Raw genomic sequence first — 21,749 nt, 5'->3', positions numbered from 1 at the left:
AAAAGTTTATTTTGACTCACAGTTTTGGAGGTTCTAGTTGAATGTTCCCAACCCTTGGGTTTCCAGCAAGGTAGCACCTTATGGCAGGGGGTGTGGCAGAACAAAATCTCTTATCTCATCTGCCGGGAGGTAAAGAGAAGAAAGCATGAGTTGTGGCCAAGGTTCCACAGTCCCCTTCATGAGCATCCTCATGATGACCTAAGGGCCTCCTACTAGGCCCCACCTCCTATATATCCCCAGCACCTCCCGGTAGTCCTGCCTTGGGGATGCACCCTTTAATACATGAACCTTTCGGCAACATTTTTTCATCTAAACTATAGCAGATCTCTAAGGTTGTCAGGAGCCACTGGCCTCCTCACTGGAATTGGAGACTATTTTATGTATATGGGTAGGTGATCAATTTTCACAGTAAAGGATTCATAGCTTTGCTCAGAATCTTACAGGGAAGCACAAAGGCAAAGAAGGGTGCTAAGGGTTTGCTAAAACAAGTGAGAGAAATGACCAGAGAACAACAATAATGTGCACAGGTAGTGTTACTCAGAACCCAGTGACCTCAGGAATTTTCTTCACTTAGTGGGAAGAAGTCCACTTCTTAAGATAGTACAAGATGGGTTTGTGCTATTTACTACATTTGTGTGCACATGCATATGCCCCATAAATGTCATACTGTTTTCAAGGTATTCTGTACTACATATGCACCACAAAAACAGATAACACCTGCTTTTAGGGAGCTTACATTCTCGCTATAATATAAGGTTAGCAATGGCAGATATAATTATATTAAAAGTAAAAGAATCAACATATGCATAGGCAAATATGAGAGAGACTATAGCCACGAAACTTAAAGGGAAAACAGGATATATGGTATTATTCAGTGAAGTCATACTGAGGATTCCCCTTAGAGGAGTCACGTCTTAAAAATTATCTATATTGAAAGAAGAACTGGCTGCATGAGTTGGGAGGATATTCCAGAGTTTAATCTGTCTGAGTATGCATCAAAGTTTGGGGTTTTCTCTGAAGGCAGAGGAATGGTATAAGCAATTTCCCAAGGTCTCTACTGACGTGAGCATTTTGGAGGAAGCAAATGAACATCTTAGGATTGGAGTTTTATTCATAGTGCCCTTACTGCCAAATAAAATGCACATTATGCCTAAAAATAGAAAAGATTTACAATTAGTCCTTTTTTTTCCTCTTGAGCAGCCTGGCTAGCCTTTGAGCAGAATGCACAATTCTGTTCCTGGAGTCAAGCCACAGTGCATCTGGCCCAGGAAGGCTCAGTTAACAGAGATGAGGGCTGAGCAGCTCAGGACACAGAGTATTAGTCATTTAATCCACTGGGTTATTGAATTTTATTCGACAGTTGGTTAATTTTTTCCCCTGATGCCAGAGGCACAGTGAAGGCCAGATTTACCTGGCTAAGTGAAAACTCTGCATCTTTGCAATTATCCTGGAAGTGATGCCTATAAATGTAACCCTTCATGTCCCATCACTTCAAACACTGCCTCCTGAGCTCTCTGTGGCAGAGTGGATGACCCTGTAGGAGGTAGGGCACGTAGACTGTGATCCCAAATCAGCCTTTTGTGGTGAATACTTTTAGCGCTGACTTCCTTTGCCTTCCAATATGTTTGTATGGATAATTATAATAGCAGATGCTCCTCCAACAAGTTTGAAACACACCGCAAATACTAGACTCCACATCTGTTTTAGACACTCTGTGTGGTTGTGATGTCAGTATATAATAACCATATCAAGGAGCTTAATTAATACATATAATTTCACGATGCCTGAGAGAGGCTAAAAAGTCAGTGCCCTCACTTAAGCATAATGGCTGCACAATCAGAGTAGCTGAATGAATTTCATGCAATTGGTAGCCCATAGTTGAGGAGATAGAGATTTAGTGATATGGATAACTTTGAAGTCCTATGAAATGACTTCACCTGGACCTTCATGAATACATCAGATTTCTGTTTGAGAGGAGCACATTTTTTTAATATGAGGAATATCAGAAATAATCATATAAAGTTTGGAAAACCATGTTTACAGGATTGTGTATTTGGCTAAAACCAAAGTTTGGTAAAGCTAATTATAATGTGCGCGCGCGCGCATACACACACACACACACACACACACACACACACACACTTTTAGAACCTAATTTTGATTAGTTTTCATTTTTTAACTGATTGTGCAGGCATAAATAATTTTTTGTTTTCCTAATTAGCAGCCTTTGGGAATTTTGGTCAGGATAATGACGTGTTCAGCCTGTGGATGTCAAGAGCTAAAATGCTAATGTAAGGATGAACTGAGGTCCAAAGCAAGAAGACTGGTTAGGGTGATGGGAATACTGCTGGCTTCACATGTTGAAAGTGTGGAACAGAAGATACCTTTTGTCACCACAGACCCAATGAATCCTGTCATCTTAGAGCTGAAAAGAAGCCTTGTTCATCTGAGCTCTAAATGATGCTAAGGATTCAGAAATCTGAGGAGTGAATACATTTCTTCAAAGGGAAAATGATCAACTGGTATCATCTGTGGATGCCCGATGAATGGAAAAATGATTCCATTAAATTTGATAGGGTTCTCATTTTCAAGAGTGATATTTTGAGGTGTACAGATGGGTAGAAGCCCGTTTTTCTGCAACCTTTCTGTTTCTGTAAGAAAGAATGAAGGATAAATCATCTTGGCGTGACAAATTGGATTATCTGATAATATATATGGAAGGAGCCCAAGACTCAGTCTTTCAAGGCTTGAGCCACAGAATGAGGCTGGGAGCATCAGCCGGAGGGGAGCAGGCTGCAGACATTGCCACAGACTAATGGTGGTATTGTCAAGTGGAGAGGGACTGTGGTCACTCAGGTGGGTCATTGGTATGGAAATCAGAACGGGCAATCACTTGTAGACCATGGGGCTTTTAGGACTGAAGAGCTGTAGCTGTGGGCATCAAGCAGGGTCGGTGCTGATGTTGGCTGGTCAGTGGCTGTATGTGCCTAGCACAGGAGAATGTTCCTTCTTTCATACACCTCATCAGGGTTTCAGTGACAGCTTCTTTAGAACTCCCATCCTCAGTGCTAGTATCAAAGGGCTGGATGCTGTTTTACATCAAACTAGTGAATAGAATTCTCTGCTGAGTTGCCATCTCTTAGAAAATGCCTCATTGGAGAGCAGTTCCTCCAGAACTTACTGAGAACTTACTTTCTTTCTCCCCCTTTAAACACCTCACCACATTTATTTCTCCTGTATTTTCTGACATTGTTTTTTCTGTACTTCAGTGAATGAGAATCTTTTAGGTCCTGAGGACAGAATTTGGATCTCTGGCCTGAAGAGAGCCCATATGGACTGCAGGCTCTGCTCCTGCTGTTTCATCTTGGATGCCTTGAACACCCAGTGGAGGCTTTTTGATGTGAGCATTATAAGGGACTCAAAGAGTTTTCTTGAGCAGTCTGTCTTTACTGGCCCAAGTTAAGAGTTTTGCTGGCCATCACTTCCATGGGAGTCCAGATTTTTTTTTAAAGTGGTTTTTAGTTAAGGATAAATTTGTGTTCTTTAATGTTCTCAGACTTCTCAAAATTGGGAAATTTTAATGTTTTAGTTGTTTTCCTTGGAGGGAAAAATCTATTGGTGATATTCAATATCTAAGTGGTTGCTTTAGCCAGGGTTCTTCAAAGAAATAAAACTAGTAAAAGAGAGATTGTGAAAATTGGCTTATAAAATTATGAAGGGGGAAAGGGCCCAAGATCTGCTTTATGCTAGCTGGGAAAATGAAGAAAACCAGTGGTGTGATTCAGCCCAAGTCCAAAGGCTTGGGAATTGGGTAGTAGTAGGATGTGGGGGTAAGTGGGAGGAGTGCCAATCATGTAAGTTCAGATCCAAGTTCAGACCTAAAAACTAGGAATGTGGGTTTCTGAGGGCAGAGGAAATGAATGCCTCAGCTCAAAAAGAGAGAGCAAACACCCCTTTGGAACTCAAATGACTGGATGATGTCCACCCACATGGGGAGGTGGAATTCCTTCACCTACTGATTCATATACTACTGTAATCCGGAAACACCCTCAAAGACACACCGAACTATAAGGTTTACCAGCTATCTGGAATTTCTCAGCTCCATTAGGCTGACATATAAAATCAACCACTGGTGCTGTAGCATGGAGGCAAATGCTCTCTTAAATGGGTGGGTTCCCCAAGAATGACTGAAGGGAAAAGTGTAAATTCTTTTTCCTATTAAAGGTGTTAAAGAAATAGCCTGACTGCTATAAAGCCCTGCCCTCAGACTTACCTGTTCAGAAATAGGAGCAATACTCTGACCTTTTTGAGGATCTATATGAGAGTGTGCTTTTGGAAACCATGCCCCTTAGATTCACGGTGAACCACTGTGAACCACAGGAAGAAATCCACGGCATTTATCACAGAAGCACGAGAATCTTGCTCTTTTATTTATTGTTTATTTATGTAATTTAAACAGTAGGCAAACGGAACATTCTGCTCTTGTTGTCGTTTTGTTTCTTTGTCTTTGGAAACGAAGCAGACAGGAAAAAGGAGACACAGGCCTTTACTTCATTGCTCGTTTTCCCGACTTTCTTGCCTCAATACAGGAAACCACCCAAGGAAGGCTTAGCAGCAGGCTGAGTCTGCCAGATTACATCTTTATTTTAATTTGGCAATAAACTAGTGTACAAACTGTGCTATAAAACATTGCCTCCAACGGCATCTCTCAGTCTGTCTTAAACACCTCACTAAACATGATGTGTTGGGAAACATTTGAAATGAGAGAAAACAAAGAGCAGATGTGACTGTAAAGGGGGAAAAAAAAAAACAGGGAAAAGTAGAAGAATATGCATATACCTCAGCTTTGTGGAGCATGTGGGTACTGGGCTCTTGGCATCTCTGTGAGGGTTTACACTGGAGGAGCAATTTGTAAAAAGACAAGTGTAAAGCTGTGAAGCCAATCTGAGGGCTGCCAGGCTGCGTCAAGCTCTGGAGGAGAGGCCACTGGTCTCCTCATCCAGGCTGGCCAGGCCTCCTCCTTCCCAGCTGCTCTGCTGACCTAACCACCAGCTAAGGGCCTGCTCTTCAGCCCAGAGCAGCACCCTGCTTCTCCCTACCCTCGTGGATGCCCAAGACCATTTCAGCCATGAAATCAATTTTTGCAGACAGGCCAGAACTCGGGGGCTGGATGGAGACGAGTGGAGAGCCAGAGTTCCTATAGAAGGGGAAGGGCAGTGCCGGGCTCCTGCCTGCTCCTCTCCGTGGAGGATGGCGGGGCCAATGTCCGGACCTTCCCATTTATTAAAGAGAAGCGATCCTGCTTTGTTCATAATGTGGTGTTTTCTTGTTTTTTTAAGAATTTACTACTAACTCAAAAACTTGAACTTGAACACTGTGGAGGTCAAATAAACCTCCTTGACTACCTCATATTGGTCCCCAGTTTACTTTTTCGGTCCATCTTTCTCATTATTGTTGTTTTTCTTCCTGTTTTTTTTTTTTTTTTTTTTTTTTTTTGTGTGTGTGTGTGTGTGTGTGTGTGTGCTTATTTATTTTTTATTCAAATTGAGTGACCAATTCTGTGGAGGGAGGACAAAGCCTATTAGGACAACCTTTTAGGCCAGCCTTCTTTGGTGACAGTTCTAGAATATTCACAAATTTATATTGTGCCATTTATTTTGAAGCTCAACCAGGCAGAATTCCAAGTAATTCTATGTAGGAAACTTGCTTTTCCCCTGATCTCCCATAAATTCCAAAGAATCACATTTTATGAAAGAAATACAGAAATCATCCGTCTTCATGTGGGCCTCAACTTTAAGGTTTTGATAAATATGTTTTAAAACATACAAAATGAAAATGGGATTTTGAAGGGAGGAAACAGGTTTCGATAAAGGAGGTTCTGTTCACAAATAATGAAACCCTTAAATATGAACAGTTGGCATTCTCTCTGTAGATGGAAGCTGACTTTGAATTAAATTTATGTATTGGTAGAAAAGGAAAAATGTACTGCCAATGTGTTTGGTAGCCAATGATAGAATTTCAGCTACTTGCATAGAAGTAAATTTAAAAAAACTACTTTTAGCTTCTCGCTTCTCTCTCTCTCTCTCTCTCTCTCTCTCTCTCTCTCTCTCTCTCTCTCATTGTACAGTTCCTCAGATTTTATTTAAGCAATTTCTTATCTACTTTTAAAAAATAAAATGTTCCTTTCTCTCTTTTTAATTGATCCTTCCTGGGTCCTAGTGCAGGGGGAACACTTGTCATGGTAGTTTTGAATGATGGACATGGACATTCCCTGAGAAATGCTGCCTACTTAATATGGAAGCAGATGAGATGTCAGCTCTGAGATGCAATAGAGCAAAGTGATAAGGCTGTCACCACTCTACTCTGCCCTGATTGTATGACGGTCAGTAGGTCATGTAACTTTGTAGTTTCTCCCCCTGTAACGTGGGAAGAATAGTAACAGTACCTGCCCCATGGGACTGTTAGAAGACCCTGAGAGAATGAATGTAAAACTCTAACCCTGAGCTTGGCATTGAGCAAACCTCACATACATACTAACCCATGTACTATTTCAACACTCGAGATGAGGCAGACCTGGGAAGCTTGTACTACAATTAGCCACAAACCTGCCTTAGCCAGACACTGCTTTTGTTCAGTGTCTTTGCAGGATGGGAGATATAGCACTTTTATTCAGTGTTGAATACCTTTTAATTAATCACTAAAAGCTACCATGGAACCAGATCAATGGAACAAAGAAGAACTGGTATACAGTGCATGGATAATATTATTGATTATAATAGCATCAAACCATTAAATACCCAAGTATTTATCTTCACAGTAATTCTATTTGTTTATGAATAGACCTAGCAACCCTTTAATGTCAAAAGGGTAAGATGGAGATAAAAGACGAATGGATCCTTGAATTTCAACCCGTGGGATATTCAAATGGCTTCTGCACAAGCATAAACACTTAGGAAACTGATATCTATCTAATACTATCACGTCTCCCCAAGGTACTGCATTAAGTAAAAAGGCACTCAGTTATTCAGACAAAATATGTTGAGCATTATATACCATGCTGGTCTGGCATGATTTCCATGTGCTTGAAATTTCCCAGTGTCCAGGCTGATTTCTAATCTCATGAATATGTAAATAATTTAAGTATCCAAGTACAAAACTGGCAATTAGAGTGGAAACCAGGGAGCTTGCTAAATGTCAACCCCAAACATTGTTTATAAAGCAAATTCTTGAGCTGAAATGCCATCATATGCAAACAGGAAAGGCCTACATTCAACTTAGATGCCATGTTTAAACAGGTTATATCATTATTTGTTTTTTTCAGTTACTATTTGGAACAGTTTAATCTACCTGTTCCTAATGATATGAAAGAAATGGGATACAAGAACAAGGAGCAATGGATGTGTTAAAACACATGATTTGAAAAAAAGGTTAGAACAGACAAAATTATGCTATCTGAGGCCAACATAGACTTTGAAATAGAGGTATATGTTTGCATGTGCCACTTTTTAGTCAGTTTTTGAAATTTTCAAGCAAGATTCCATCTTCTTATTTTTCTATATACCCCTGGACTTGGGTGCACAGGAAATGTCCCCAAATCAAAGTGGCCCAATATCATATATTGACTTTTCCTTCTCAGTCAGCTCCAGTTTCATATATCTATTCCCCCAATCTTCAGAGTGCCAAACCCAACTGTGGGGGATGTGACAGCCTTCAGTGACGGCTGAGGAATGGCCTCTGTCAGATTTGACAAATCCTGCCTCAGGAGGGATTGATGGAGCCAGCAGCCTGTCACCATTCCTGCTCACCCTGCATCAGCAGAGCCTGAATGCTCAGCCACAGTGCTCTCACCTTTTGACCTTGCTGACTGGATGTTTGTATCCAGTCTACAGTAGCTCCCTGCAAGTTTTGGCAAGCTTGTACCTACCCAACCTGGTCTCGGGCTCCATTTACAGCTTCAATTCCCACGTCACTTTTCATTTTGCATTACAGCCACACTGGTTCTCTTCTCTTGGTCAAAGAAAAACAAAAAAAAACACCATTCTGAGTTTTGCTGCTCCATTTGCTTCCATTGATCCATTCCTCTGGAACACTTTTCTCTACATCTCTTGTCCTAGAACTTCTCATCGTCCTTCAATGCTCGCCTTGAAAGATGTTGCAAGTTCCCCCTTAAGCACTCTGAACAAGTGCATACATTACTACACGTTGTCTATGATATCGTTGATACGCTAGCTTTTTCTTGGAGAAGCATCTATTGGGTTGGAGGGGCACGTGGCATCTGGGATTGCCATCATGTTGGTCTCACTGTACATGGCCCATACCAACTAACCATGATAAACACTCCTCAGCTCATAGCGAAAGTTTGTGGAACCATTTTAGGAGCTGTCGATTTTAGTTTTCCCTTACCAAGAGTTCTGGTTCTCAGTTGTGTTGTGGAACTAGAATATCAGAACATACTTTGGAAGACTTTGTGTTTCTCTGGACTGATTCTCTTTCTGTCTATTGAGTCAGAAGGAAAAAAAAAAAAAAGAACTGGGTATTTGCAATGCCTCAGGCCTGGCATTAGGAATTTATTTGAAGTCCTTAAGGTACTATCTCTTTCTTGCTAAAAAGAATGCAGGAACAGCAGAGAGGACCGGAGAGCCATGAGGTAGATGAGTGCTTTGTTCTGAGGCCATCCCTGGGGCAGAATTAAGATGAGGCAAATAAATAGAACTGGCAAGGTTTTCTGTCAGCCTTTTTGAGAAATGCAATTCGCAGCCCCCCCTGCCTACCAAATGTTAAGGGCAGAGAAGGAAAGAGGAGTGAGCAGGCAACCTCAAAAAGAGCCAACAGCAGAAAGGTTTCCACCAAAAGAAGTCTCTCCATGAGTTGTGTGGCAGATTCCCAGGAAACTGCCCCTGACTAGGGAAGTTGCCCCAGGAAGCTTTGTGGTGAACAGCATCCCGTTTTGTCAACCAGAGACTTCAAACATATTATCAGGACTCTTAGCTTCAGTGCAATTTGCCTTGGACCAATTCCTATGGAATTGGTGTCTTTGCAACAATTTTGTAGCTGCAAAAGTAAATTTATATTGTATATCGAACAATCTGAAAAGAGAAGATACCCTGATTCAATTAAGGAGTGTTGAAAAAGACCTTCCAGGGACAGTGACAATTGCAAACATTTGCATCAATACAGTATATTGAATTTCCTTTCTACTAGGAAAAAGATGCCATTCTTCTAGGGTTTTAACCAATATGTGAATGGTAAGATGGGGGAGAATGAGAGGAAACTGCTTTAATACCCCCTTATCTCACCCCATATTAATCTGCTATAGCTAAAGACACTGCATCTCATTCATTCTCGCATTCAAGCTCTTTAGTCCCCTTTTGAAACTCCTCTATTTAATCTCTTGACTGTGCCTAGCATCCAAATTGTAGCTTCACAGGCCACCTGAAGAGGGCGCCACAGATGCCTGAGAGTTGGTTATAAACTCACATCAAAACTAACCCTTGAAGTTGCATCCTTTACAATTAAGTCTATTTTTATCTGCACTCTTCTTATAGCACATAAAGGCAGATGGTGAGAAAACAAGTCAACGTGAGATTTTTTTTTTTTTTTTTTTTTTTAAATCTCAGGAGAGAAATGTGACAGAAAGGAAAAGTGTTGACAGCCTCAGACCAGCACAAAGACAGTGTGGAGGTTTAGGCCCTGGGACTGCTAATAGGTCTTGAACGTAGATGAATGTTGGTTTGTGCTCATTAAGTTATATTTACAAAGGCAAGGAAGTGGTCTCAGATATCGTAGAATGATTTTAGACAAGAAGGATTTTCTGCCTTTTATTCTTAGTTAAGGAGAATCCTTCCCTATTCCCCTTTCAAAATTTCTGCTTCTTCTATTCTTTCCCATAGTTTGTACCAGTGTTTGCAGAATTAGAACAAATACCTTCTGCGAATGGCATTTTGGGATGCATGACAAAGCATTAGTAGATGCACATTACTCTCTTAAAACTTGCTCAAGTTTTCTTTCTTTCTCTTCCTAATCTCTCTCTCTGTTTCTCTTGGCAATGCTGGAGAAAGCTGCTGTTGCTTTCTCTGATGTGACAGATAGTAATGATAGTTCTCCATTCTGTCTTCTGACAGTCAAAAGAAACCTTGGAGCTAGTCACAGACAGGGAGGGAAATAAATCTTATTTAGGTGCTGCCAACACTATGAATTTTATTAAAGGACATTGACTTGTTCTACACGGAAAGCCTTCCACTGGCAGCTGGGATGGAATCAATGGGGAAAGTGCTTTCATACCTTTCCCTTCTTTTCGGAGGAGAACTTTGCTGTCAGACTCTGTAGGTTTAATTAACATTAACTTGAATGGCTGAGAGTTCGTTTTTGTATAACGCCAGGCTGGATAATTAATTTCTTAGGGAGAAAATGTTTGAAGTCGTAGATGGGGTACACAGAGCCATGTTGTCTTAGGGTGAATGTGCAAGACTCTACTTGCAAATCTTTAGGAGTTTCAAATGCACTGATATTTATAGACTTAATTTTAAGATATTAGACTATAGCCATGTATCCTTGGAAGCAAAGCGTATTCCTCTAATTCCATTATCCATCTGCTGAAAAACCTGAGTTCCTTACTATGTAGATTTATGACAGGGGGCTTAACTTGGTGCAGAACCAACCCCGCCCCCCATTATTTACTGTGCTCTAGGCAGCTATACATACAGAAGAATGGGATTCATGACATCTAAAAACATTGCAATCATTAAAAAAGCAGGAGTATTCTCAGATATTTTAGCATGATTTTATATAGGAAGAAGTTCCTACCTTACATTATTAGAAAGCTCTCTTTAAAGATGACTAAAAACTAAATATAAATATGGGATCTGTAGTTCAGTAGTATCTGTTATTGTATCATAGGTCTTTGGAGATGAAGCCAGTGGGAATCTTCATGGGTAGGTGAAGATTTATAAAGAAGGCAGCCTTTGATGTGGCCTGAAAGAAAACCTGGCATCAAGGCAGACAAGTCTTGAAGGAACCTGTGGCAGGGTGGTCGGCCTGGGTAAAGGCAGAGGAGGGGAATGTGCCTAGGTGGGAGTGGGAGGATGAGAAAGCCCACCCACTAAGACCAAAGGGTACCTTTCCAGAGGTAGAATTGGAATGGATGTCACTGAGCTGAATGAGAGAGGCTTGGCTTATTGAATTGTTTTGTATACCCACTGCTCCAGGGACCTCTAGATGCTCACAAATAACAAAGCAGCCTTTTGAAGATATGAACAAATATCATGGGACATACCTGACTGGTCCACAGGCTCTGAATCCAAGCCTTGGTGATAAATTTACAAAGACAGGGAAAAAATAAAAAACACAGATACTGGCACCCAACGATCCTTCACAGAGATGAATTATCTGTGGGAACAGGGATGGCAATTCCTGGGGGTAACCGTATGAGCCCTTAGAGTTTATGTATGATTCTTACAGGATCTACGTGAGTCTAGGCTTCATACACAGAATTATTATTTTGAACCATCTTGACTCTGTTACATTTGTATTGAATTTTGCATGTAAACATAGATATTTACATGGTTTTGCATGTAGACATAGGCTTACTACAGTAGTGTGAACTCTCTTCACCCTAAGCTCATATGAAGAAGGTTAGCTCTAGGTTTAAAAAAAAAAAAAAAAAAAAAAAGAACAGAACAGGTAAAAGGGAAATTTGGAGCTGGAGTGTGAAGCTGTCTCGTTGGTCTCACTGGTTCCACGTCCTGAGCTGCTTTCCTCAGCCATACGCTTCCGCCATGATGTTCTGCCTTGCCTCCTGCCCAGAGCAATGGAGCCGGCCATCTGTGAACTGAGACCTCTGAAACCATGAGCCCCCAAATAAACTTTTCCTCCTCTAAAATGTTTCTTGTGAGGTCTTTTGGTCACAGCAGCAAAAATGCTGACTAAAACAAGGGGATGCTTCCAATGACCTAAGCAACTTCCAGGCGGCCTCACGGCTCATAGGTTCCAGTGCTTCTCAGTAGGGTCCCTCTGGGATCAATCCTTTGACACGTGGGATTTGGGGAGACATTCAAGATCCGAAATCTAATGATGAGCAAAGAAAAAATAATACAATGTACATTGAAATAAAAAGCCACAGATTCTCCTTGGCTGGATGCTCAAACACTCTCCAGCTGTATCTGATGGAGCTGTTCATCTTAGCAGCATCCTCTGTGGAGTCAGGATGTGTTCTGATCAAATGGACACAATGTCATAGCAGGTTCCTTAAAGGCTCAGTAAATATTCTCTTGAGATGCATTGTTCCTCGGTCACGCCTGGTGCATCCACAGCCGTGGTGAGTCACTTGGTGAGTCATTTGACCCTCCCCTGAGTGTCGTGGCTGGGCAGAGATGAGCAAGCTGGGCGGTCACGGTGCTCAATGCAGTGTGACTCACCAGTCACTCTGTGGGAGCCGGCAGATACCGTGGTGGAATATTGAGGGGCAGGTGCATTACAGACCAGGAACACAGCAGAAAAGAGATGCTCTGAATGACCTTTTCCAAATCAGTAACAGTGCCCATGGGAACTGGGGTACAAAGAGCAACGGGATGCTCTGGGCTGCCATCAGAGGATGCTTTTCAGGGCACAAAAAAATCACAGTATGACATAAAGACTACCAGAGCAGGAATGTCAAGGAGCAATGAGGAATAAGCCATAATAAAAGGAAAAAGACATTCTGAGAGATGAAGTATATGAGGGCCAGTCCCCATCCCGTGAGTAGGGACTCTGTGCAGTTGCCCTGGGTGAGTACTAAAGCAGTGTAGCAAGTGGAGTTTAAATCTCACCAGCTGTGGAGCCATCTGTAAAACAGTCAAAATAATTTCATTTATCAGAGCGATGTATTAACACACAATGCATGCTAAGCACTTGGTTCTGGTAAGAGCTTAGTCAATGTGGAGTACTGTTTTATAACCTGAGCTTCCTTTGGTGACTCATAAAGACCAGCATTGGCTCCTCCTTCCTGCAGGATCCAGTCTGGTCTCCCTAATGTGACGTTCAGAGCTTCTTCCACGTTGCCCTCAACATGCTCATCTGCACTCATTTACATAAACCTGGCTTGTTCATCGAGGGCCCCTGCCCACCTCACCACTTTGACCCATGCCGCTCCCCTGTGAGTAATGCTGTTTTTGTTAGTTTGAATCCTGCCATTCACTCATGTCCCAGCTAGTTCTCCACTAAGTCCATGAAGCATCCCTTGCCGACTCCTGGCCCTTCCTTTATCCTGGGGGACGGGCCTTGCCTTTCTATCATTTTAGTCAGGTACAGGTTACGCTGAGCCAGGTCTACATATTTCCACCCTCAGTCTCCACAGTGTTATGGATGCCAAGTCAAGTGGGACCACAGACTTTATCTCCAGACAGAACACGGTATGGATTCCAATCCTTTCTGGCCTGTGATTTTTAACAAGTCAACTAACCCGTCTGAGCCCCGGTTTTCTCAACTCTAAAAGGTATTTGTTAATATCTATCTAGTAGAATTTATGTGAAGAGTGGAGATGAGTTATTGGAACACTTGGTTGGCATGTAGCAGGTGCTCAATGAATGGCAGGTATTATTATTAGTGATTTAAAAGTGAAAACTGATGCTTGTGCATTTGGTGTACCCTAGGGCTCATGATCTCCTTTTTTTTTTTTTTTTCTTTTACAGTTATACAGCTCTGCCGAGTTTGGGAGAAGATGGCAGCTTATCCAAGAAGGGGTGGTACCAAATCGGTTCTACTGGTAAGTCTCACCTTACCCTCTGGCACATTAAGATATTATGTAGTAAATGAGCATTGGAATTCCCGCCTCCCGAGAGCAGGTGTGACACGGGGGGCAGTCAACATTGTCGGGGAATGTTAAAAGTCGAGTCACAAATTTTTTCATAAGCCCAAAATGGATCATTGAAATTAGAAAGCTGCGGGGACTTTGTGTGTGATGCTGTGTTATGTTTTGATGAGTCTATGAGAAAGACATTTTGAAAGAAATAGTGATTTTTATTACTAAAGAGCATTTTATACATAGAATGCATACTCCAATAAATAGGTCTTACTTGTCTGAATGTAGATCCTCATTTCAGGTCCTTTGGAACTTCCTGCAGTCTGGGACACAGTCAGTCATCCTAGTTTCTTGTTTAGCCTTGCAGAAATAGTCTTTGAATTACCAAGTTCGTATACCTCCATGGTCTCACTCGGCTCAGGCTGCTCTAACAAAATGCCACTGACTGGAGATTTAAACAGAGTCCTGGAGCCCAGAAAGCTCAAGATCAAGGTGCCTGAAGGTTTGGTTCCTGGCAAGGTCCTCCTCTTGGCTCCCAAATGGCTACCTTTTGGCTGTGTCCTCACATGGTGGAATGCAGGAGAGCTCTTCTCCCTCTTGTAGTTCACCTATGGACACTAATTTCATCATTTAGACCTCACTTACATGACCTTACCTAATTCTAATGATCACCAAATGCCCCACATCCAAGTATTATTACAACAATAGAAATAAAGGCTTTAGCATGTGAATTTGGGATGATGCAAATATTCAGCCCATAACCTACACAAATATAGGTATTTGCATTCACATAAATGCTGCTTATTCACAATGATCTATCTGTGCCTTGCTTGTTAGAGTATATTGTTATCTATATGTGTTTAAAATAGTTACATATCATTTTATTTTAAAAATATATATGGGAGATAAATCATAACACTATCGAAAAAATATACATACTTGGGCACAGTAGAACATGCCTGCAATCCCAGTGATTTGGGAAGCCGAAGCAGGAGGATTGCAAGTTTGAGTCCAGCTGGACAATTTAGTGAGACTGTCTCAAAATATGAAGTAAGAAAGGTCAGGGGATGTAGCTCAGTGGTAGAGCACCACTAGGTTCAAACCTCACACCATGAAAAATAAAGAAAATAAGCTACATATGTTGGTGGGATGTATATATGGAAAACAAGAGATTATGGGAGCAGGGAGGAGAGGCGGGGAAAGAACAGCATGAGAAAGAAAGGAAGCAAAGAAAACAGTGTTCTTTTTGCTTGTTTTCTGTTTGTTTTTAAACCTTCCTTAGTTAAATTAGCAGTGACCTCTGTGGGAATGGGTGGCTGAACTTGAACTTGAAAAGAAGGGAAATAACATAAGTTAATATTGGCTTTTGTGTTTCCAAGGGCCTGGATCCTAGCAAAGTAAAAGCAAAGTTTGGAACATTTTATTGTAATTTTAGTATTAACTTATCAATACCTTTCAAGTTGACTTTCACACTTCTGCCAAAATATGTGCTTCACTGGGCCCCAGCTCAGCTAATCTGACTATGGAAAAATCATCTGCGGTGTTTCCAGGCCTTTGCTGCTGTAAACAGCGCTACAAGTGACCTGCTCGGACCAGTGTAATATCCCCTGGCCTCCTGCTCACATTGTCCAGAATCATCTGACAGTGACCTTTACGGAGAGTGAGCTCCCTGCAACGGGGGCAGTGGAAGGACCTCCCTGCCCTCTCCTGGGGCCATGCTGCCTCCGAGGACAAAACACGCGGATGGCCTGGCCGAGGCACATAGCAGCTCCCACCTCCACGCCAGCTCCCCTCCTTCTAGACGAACTTCTAAGAGGAATGCATTTTTATCTTTCTCATTTTCAAACACTGCCCTAACATTCCTGTGGGAGTTGAAAGCCAGAGAACTGCATTAGAGAAATCTCTTAAAAGGCAAATGAAACTGCCCGGAAAAGTGAAAGACAAGCCGTTTGCAAATAAACTGCCTCAGAGATCACACAGAGGGACTTCTATATGGACTGATACCATTTCCTCCCTGTGGCTGCAATCAGCCTTTTAGCTTCTGTGACCAAAAGACCTGACAAGAACAATTAGAGGAGGACATTATTTGGGGGTTCACTGTTTCAGAGATCTCTCTCCATAGATGACCCTACTCCATTCTTTGGGGCCTGAGGTGAGGCAGACCATCATGGTGGAAGAGTATGGTGGAGGAACATGGCTCAGAACATAGCACCAGAAAGCAGAGAGACCCAGATTCCCCTCACCATAGAAAAAATATATACCCCAAAGCACCACCAGCCCACCCTACCTGCCTGGAGTTACTATTTAGTTAATTCCTGTCAGAAAATTAATGTACTAATTAGGTTAAGGCTCTCATAACCCAGTCATCTTAAGGGAATATTACTCAGCCATAAAGAAGAATGACTTTAAACTATCATGTTAAATGAAATAAGACAATCCCCAAAAACCCAAGGTCAAATGTTTTCACTGATATGTGGAAGCTAACTCACCTCTAAACTTTGTTGCATTGTCTCACACATGAGTTTTTGGTTTGGGGGCACACTTCACATTTAAACCCATAAAACACCTCTCAAAATGAGATTTTTCTACCTAAAGAAACCTTTGCTGCAAAGAAGCTACTCACCTCTCTCCGGCTGCTCCTCTTGATAAGGGAGACCTGAGACCTGAGTTGACATTCACACTTCTGCCAAAATATGTGCTCCCAGGACCAGAAATTCAGCTGTGCTACTTCCACAGGTTCCCTTCTCTGGTTAGCATGCCACCCTCTCTTATTCAGGACACCATTTGATCTCTGTATAATTTTGCCTAAAACTTATAATGTCAGTTTTTGGGTTTTTTTAACATTCTCTTCCTTTTCTTGGTGCTTAATCTATAGAGAAAGGTCTCAGAAAACAAATAAATGAAAGAATGAAATAAATGAATGAGCTCTTCCCAGTTTCTCTTAGATATGGACTTAATGCTGTGACAATGGGAGAGTTATAAGGGACCAATTTTTACTCAAGTCAGGCTTCAAAAGGACTACAAATGTGTACGTGGTACCCAGGACTAAAGGGGAGATAGTACCCATTCAGAGAACTGGACAGGGTTTGTTCCTGCCAGTAGAAACAAACAAACAAACAAACAAAAATTGACTTCTATGACAGACAAGGAAAAGGAGTTGGGATGAGAATATTGTCCCTGTATGTGACACATGATGCACAATGTTTTATAGCTCACTGGAAGTCTTAGTTGCTCATAGCATTACTATAAGATGAAAAGACCATGTCCTTTCTTATCTATTCCTTAAAAAGAGGGGTCTTCTATTTGGAATCTTTATTAGCAAAGCCATGGTAACCAAATGTCAAAAATTATTATCTTTATAAAAGCATTTCCCATTATTGTGTATGGATCCTAATTAATATGTCTGTTAAGTAAAGTAAATGAAACTTCCTCTCTTTTCCTTTGGGAGCAAAAAGAGACATCTTTCCCATTCAAGCCCTAGCAGTGTGATAAGCACTATTCAAACTTAAGCTATTTAATCCTCATAACAGCTTTCTGAAGGAAGCCGTTCATTATCATCAGCAGATGGGAAATCTATGGCACAGAAAGATTAAGTAATTTGGCCAAGGTCACACAGCTAGAAAGAGCAAAAGCCAGGATTTAAATGTGAGCTGTTTGTCTCCAAAGACCATGCTCTTCTAAATCAGCGGACACTATTGCCTCTGCCTATTGGCCTTGTTTTCTGGGTTGGAGCAGTGAGCCCTGGACGTCTAGTCCACTTGGGCAGATGAGTGGCAGATACTCAAAGCTCCCTTGGCCATAGTTCTGCCTGTATATTTCTCCAACTGGACTTGGCAAAGGGCCCCTCAAGTTCTTTAAGCTTGGGTGTATTTTTCAGAGAAGGGATGAGATCTTGTAAATTGCACAGTGCCATGGCTGTTGATGGAAGTCTCTTAGTCTCTGCCCACATGACCTGTGTTCTGATTCTGAGCTACTTCCTGATACCAGCAGAAAAGTTGTCCTTCAGAGAAATACCTATTAGACCCATTCCTGGAACCCAGTTGCTTCAAAGTACATAGAAACTAAAAGGCTGTTTAGGATTATTCAACAAGTTTAATTAAAAGAAACTTGCTTTAATCATTTCTGCTTGGAGCTTGGCTCTGGAAGTATAGGCAGGCTTGAGAGGGCTTTCTCTGTGCTACACTGAATCATTAAGTGATCATGGGTAATAGCATCACACTTGCCATAGAGGAAAAATGAAGATGAGATCTTATCTCTTCCAAATCACCTAATGCATTTCAGAATTAATCTTTATTTGGGGATGACAATAGCCATGCCACCCCTGAAATGACAATTGTCAAATAATTATGAGATAAAACAGCTCATTCTTATCTTATTACAGCAACTGCTGTCATAACTACCATAAATATGAACTCTCTTCCAAGGAGTTCAGATTGCTTTCAGGACTGACACAGGACATCATAGAAAACGCATTTTGGCACAGAAGTTCCATTAATGGAATAGATGTCCTTTTTATTTACCTGACAGCAGTAGTGGTCTTCTCTTTCCCATGTGAGAAGTCCATTGAACTGGGAGATGGCGCAGCCTGGAGAATAAGACCTCAAGGACACTGAGGTCTGGATTCCCCGCTCTGCCATTTGCTTAGTAGAGGGGTTAGGAGAAGTTAAGTCACTTCTGTGGCCTCAGTTTTCTCCTAGGTAGGATTATTAATACCTCCTTCATTAAGTGAGATGCTTCATGCGGGGTACCTAAGACTTGTGCAAGTGCTCCCTGACTGTCAGTAATAACAGTGTTAAGAATGACGGATTTTATCTTGTGTCCTTTCTCAGGTTGGCCTTCCCCATCTTGTGGAAATGGTGGACACGGCCATCTTTAGACTAACAACCTAGCAGTTTAGGAGTGCCCTCACCCACCCTGCCTCACAATTCCTGTCTCTCCAGGAATTGAATCTGAGAGTCCTGGCCTGGATCAAGAAGAACACGTTATGCACGGAGGCCAGACACAGATCTACCCTGGAGACCGAAGTGTAGGGGTGGGGTTGAACCCAGTCTCACTGCATGACTTAAGATGGGGGAACAATATGACTTCTAAAGAAGAAAAGGAAAATGTTTCTTAAAAGACTGTTATTTTAAGAAGGGAGCATAGATTCTCATAGGTAGAAGAATGCAGATGGGAGATCTGAGATAAGGCTTCATCAGGGGTTTGTATTTTGAGTAACTTTAATGGTCTAGGTGCATATCAATTCTTGGATTTGGTCTTCATGTCTTCATAGCACCATTGTGAAGTACTGGTTATGATCCCCATTTTGGCAAATCAGAAAAGTGATATAGTTTATTGAACACAGCGTGCATAATATGTAAGAGCCAGATTTTCAAGTACAGTCTCTGTCGCTTGCTGGTAGTTGTTTGGATCAACCCAAAATTCAAGACTTCTTTCCCATTTGCGTCACCCCATTAAAAAAATGGGTAGAAAAAAGGCCCCCGATTTAAATTCTAAAATGACATATTCTTTAGTTTAATAGTTCTCTATGTAAAAGTCAAGGTGTTGCATTTGACATTGAAGAACATAGAATTGAAGGTCAGTGATACCCAGATGTCTCAAATAAGTGAAGCTTGTGCCAAGAGCCAAATTCACTATAAGAGGTTGAAGAATGTGGTTTGTTGGCATCTGAGTTTAGGATAAAGGATAAAGCAATAAACTAGTTCTCATTATAAGCTACTCAGGTATCTAGTAAGTATGCAAAAATAAGGGAATCTTAACTAAGTGACTGTTAATAATAGTTAAGGTTTATATTATTGATATGCTGGCATGCTAATACATGAAGCTGACTGGTATCAAGGACAGATGAATGGTGACTCCATATTTACTGCGACTAATTTATGCATAGAAAAGTAAGAATTTGCTCAATAATGAACCTTTGTTATTTTGGAAAGCGATATGATATTTTTAATGATATTTTCCAGGGGTCATTTGACAGCTATATTGTATATCAGAGAGATAAAGTAATGCTTTAAACCCTATATTCAATGTGTTTGAGCATGTATGATGTCCTCATTGTTTTCCATAGTTCAAGGTCAGCTTTCCATAGTTCAAGATTGCTCATTTCATATCTTTGCAAGTCCCATTTATTGAGCACTTCTGGTAGGTCAAGCCTGTAGCCAAGTGTTTTGCTTATATTATTAAATGAGTCCTCAAAATCAGTGATGGGAAATCGTTTCTTGATCAAGACTCCTTTCAAGACGTGATAAAAAAATGCAATCTGTCGTAAGAAAAAAAAAAATTCAACAATATTGCCTCATTGGTCTGAAATATCAGAAGGTCTAACTTTATCAAGACTGCACTAGATCCAGAGGCTTATGAAATGGCTCAGATCCTGATCTCTCCCTGTCACTCAGCTCCACTCTCCTCTGCATGAGCTTAACTCTCAGGCAGACTCTGTCTTTGTAGTGGCCTCTGGCAGCTTACATCTTCTCGGGAAAAGAAAATACCTTCTTAGTACTTGTTTCAGAAAAACTCCTGGAATTAAATCTTATGGGCCCGATTAGGTAACAGGCTTGGAGACATACCTGGGGGTAGAATCAGCCTTAATAAGCCACATGGACAGTGAGTGAGGAATGGTAAATCCCCGGGAGAGATTGAGCTGCTTCTCCCCAAGAAAGGGGAGAGAATGGGAAGGTACCAACAAGAGATCATATTATCCATAGATATTTTAATACTCAGTGCAGATCAGAAATAAGTAGGGAGGTAAGTAGATAAGTTCAGTCCTATTAAGGTTTAATATTTTGCAAAATGTCACTTATTATTAGAAATGGTGATAGAATTTAAACCTAGGCTATGTTTAAGGAGCCTGTGGTCCTCATGCCCGTCCTAGATTTCCATTTCATGACCCCCAACACACCAAGAGCCCATACAGCTCATCTCCAGTTCTCTTCTTACTTCAAACTCTTACATAGGAAGATATTTTGCATACCTGGACTAATATGCCTGTCCAGGACTCTTTCCTGTAGCCTCAGATATCAGGTTTGTAAAAATATATCATAGTCACATATCTGTCTATGGAATATAAAATAGTTAAAATAGTTTCTCTCTCTGATTCTGACTTGTATTACTGCTATTCATTCTTTTTTTTTTTTTTAAAGAGAGGGAGAGAGAGAGAGAAAGAATTTTAATATTTATTTTTTAGTTATCGGTGGACACAACATCTTTGTTTTGTATGTGGTGCTGAGGATCTAACCCGGACTGCACGCATGCCAGGCGAGCGCGCTACCGCTTGAGCCACATCCCCAGCCCCTGCTATTCATTCTTGAATTCTTATTGAATATTGCTACTGAGTCCATTCCAGTCTCCTGCCCCAGCTCACTTGTTGTTTTCACGATTAGTTTGATACACAGACACACACACACACACACACACACACACACATATACACACGGTCATCATGCCCCTTCTTTTTCACTGAAATATACTGGCTAATCCACATGGAAGTACTAACACTTCTAAGCCACCCACATGTCATGTCCTTTAAAATTTCAAAGGGATTTAGAGGACATGGCATGAGATGACTGTAGCCCTTTTCCTCAGATGGATTTAGTGTATTCAATAACAAGAAACTGAGCTTTGCATTTCCCCCCACATCCTGCAAACTGAAATTGGAATGGAGTCTAATGATGCCCAAAGAGGAAGGAAGGAAGGAATCCAGCAAGCAAGAAAGAAAAGGCAGGCAGGAAGTCCCTATCAAACAGCCAGATATGTTGGTAGCATATTAGGAAGGGAGGGGGCGGGGTTTTTTTTTTGCTTATTTGTTTGTTTGCTTGGTTGGTCTTTTCTTTCTTTCTTTCTTTCTTTTTTTTTTAAATAAGATACTCTGCCTCATTCTTTCCCCAAAGCTATGAAGCAGGTCTTTGCAAAGCATTTCTAAGTGAATCCATCACTCACTTTCAATCTTATGTCGAGGTGGCAGTGGAGTTTGTCACCA

The 21,749-nt window shown here is 41.2% G+C and overlaps 1 protein-coding gene across 4 annotated transcripts in view; it reads left to right on the top strand.

The window, feature by feature from the left end:
* Sorcs1 (sortilin related VPS10 domain containing receptor 1) overlaps positions 1 to 21,749 on the top strand; it is a 466,212-nt gene that overhangs the window by 299,072 nt on the left and 145,391 nt on the right. For all 4 annotated transcript variants that reach the window (XM_076834120.1, XM_076834123.1, XM_076834121.1 and 1 more), the window contains exon 5: positions 13,665 to 13,738. In XM_076834120.1, the coding sequence (XP_076690235.1) occupies positions 13,665 to 13,738 (74 nt within the window). The remainder of the gene's footprint in view (positions 1 to 13,664; positions 13,739 to 21,749) is intronic.

Source organism: Callospermophilus lateralis, chromosome 15 (genome assembly GCF_048772815.1).
Source record: "Callospermophilus lateralis isolate mCalLat2 chromosome 15, mCalLat2.hap1, whole genome shotgun sequence".
NCBI classification, from domain to species: domain Eukaryota; kingdom Metazoa; phylum Chordata; class Mammalia; order Rodentia; family Sciuridae; genus Callospermophilus; species Callospermophilus lateralis.
The sequence above is the reverse complement of the archived record's forward strand: the minus strand, read 5'-3'. Positions and strand labels throughout refer to the sequence as shown.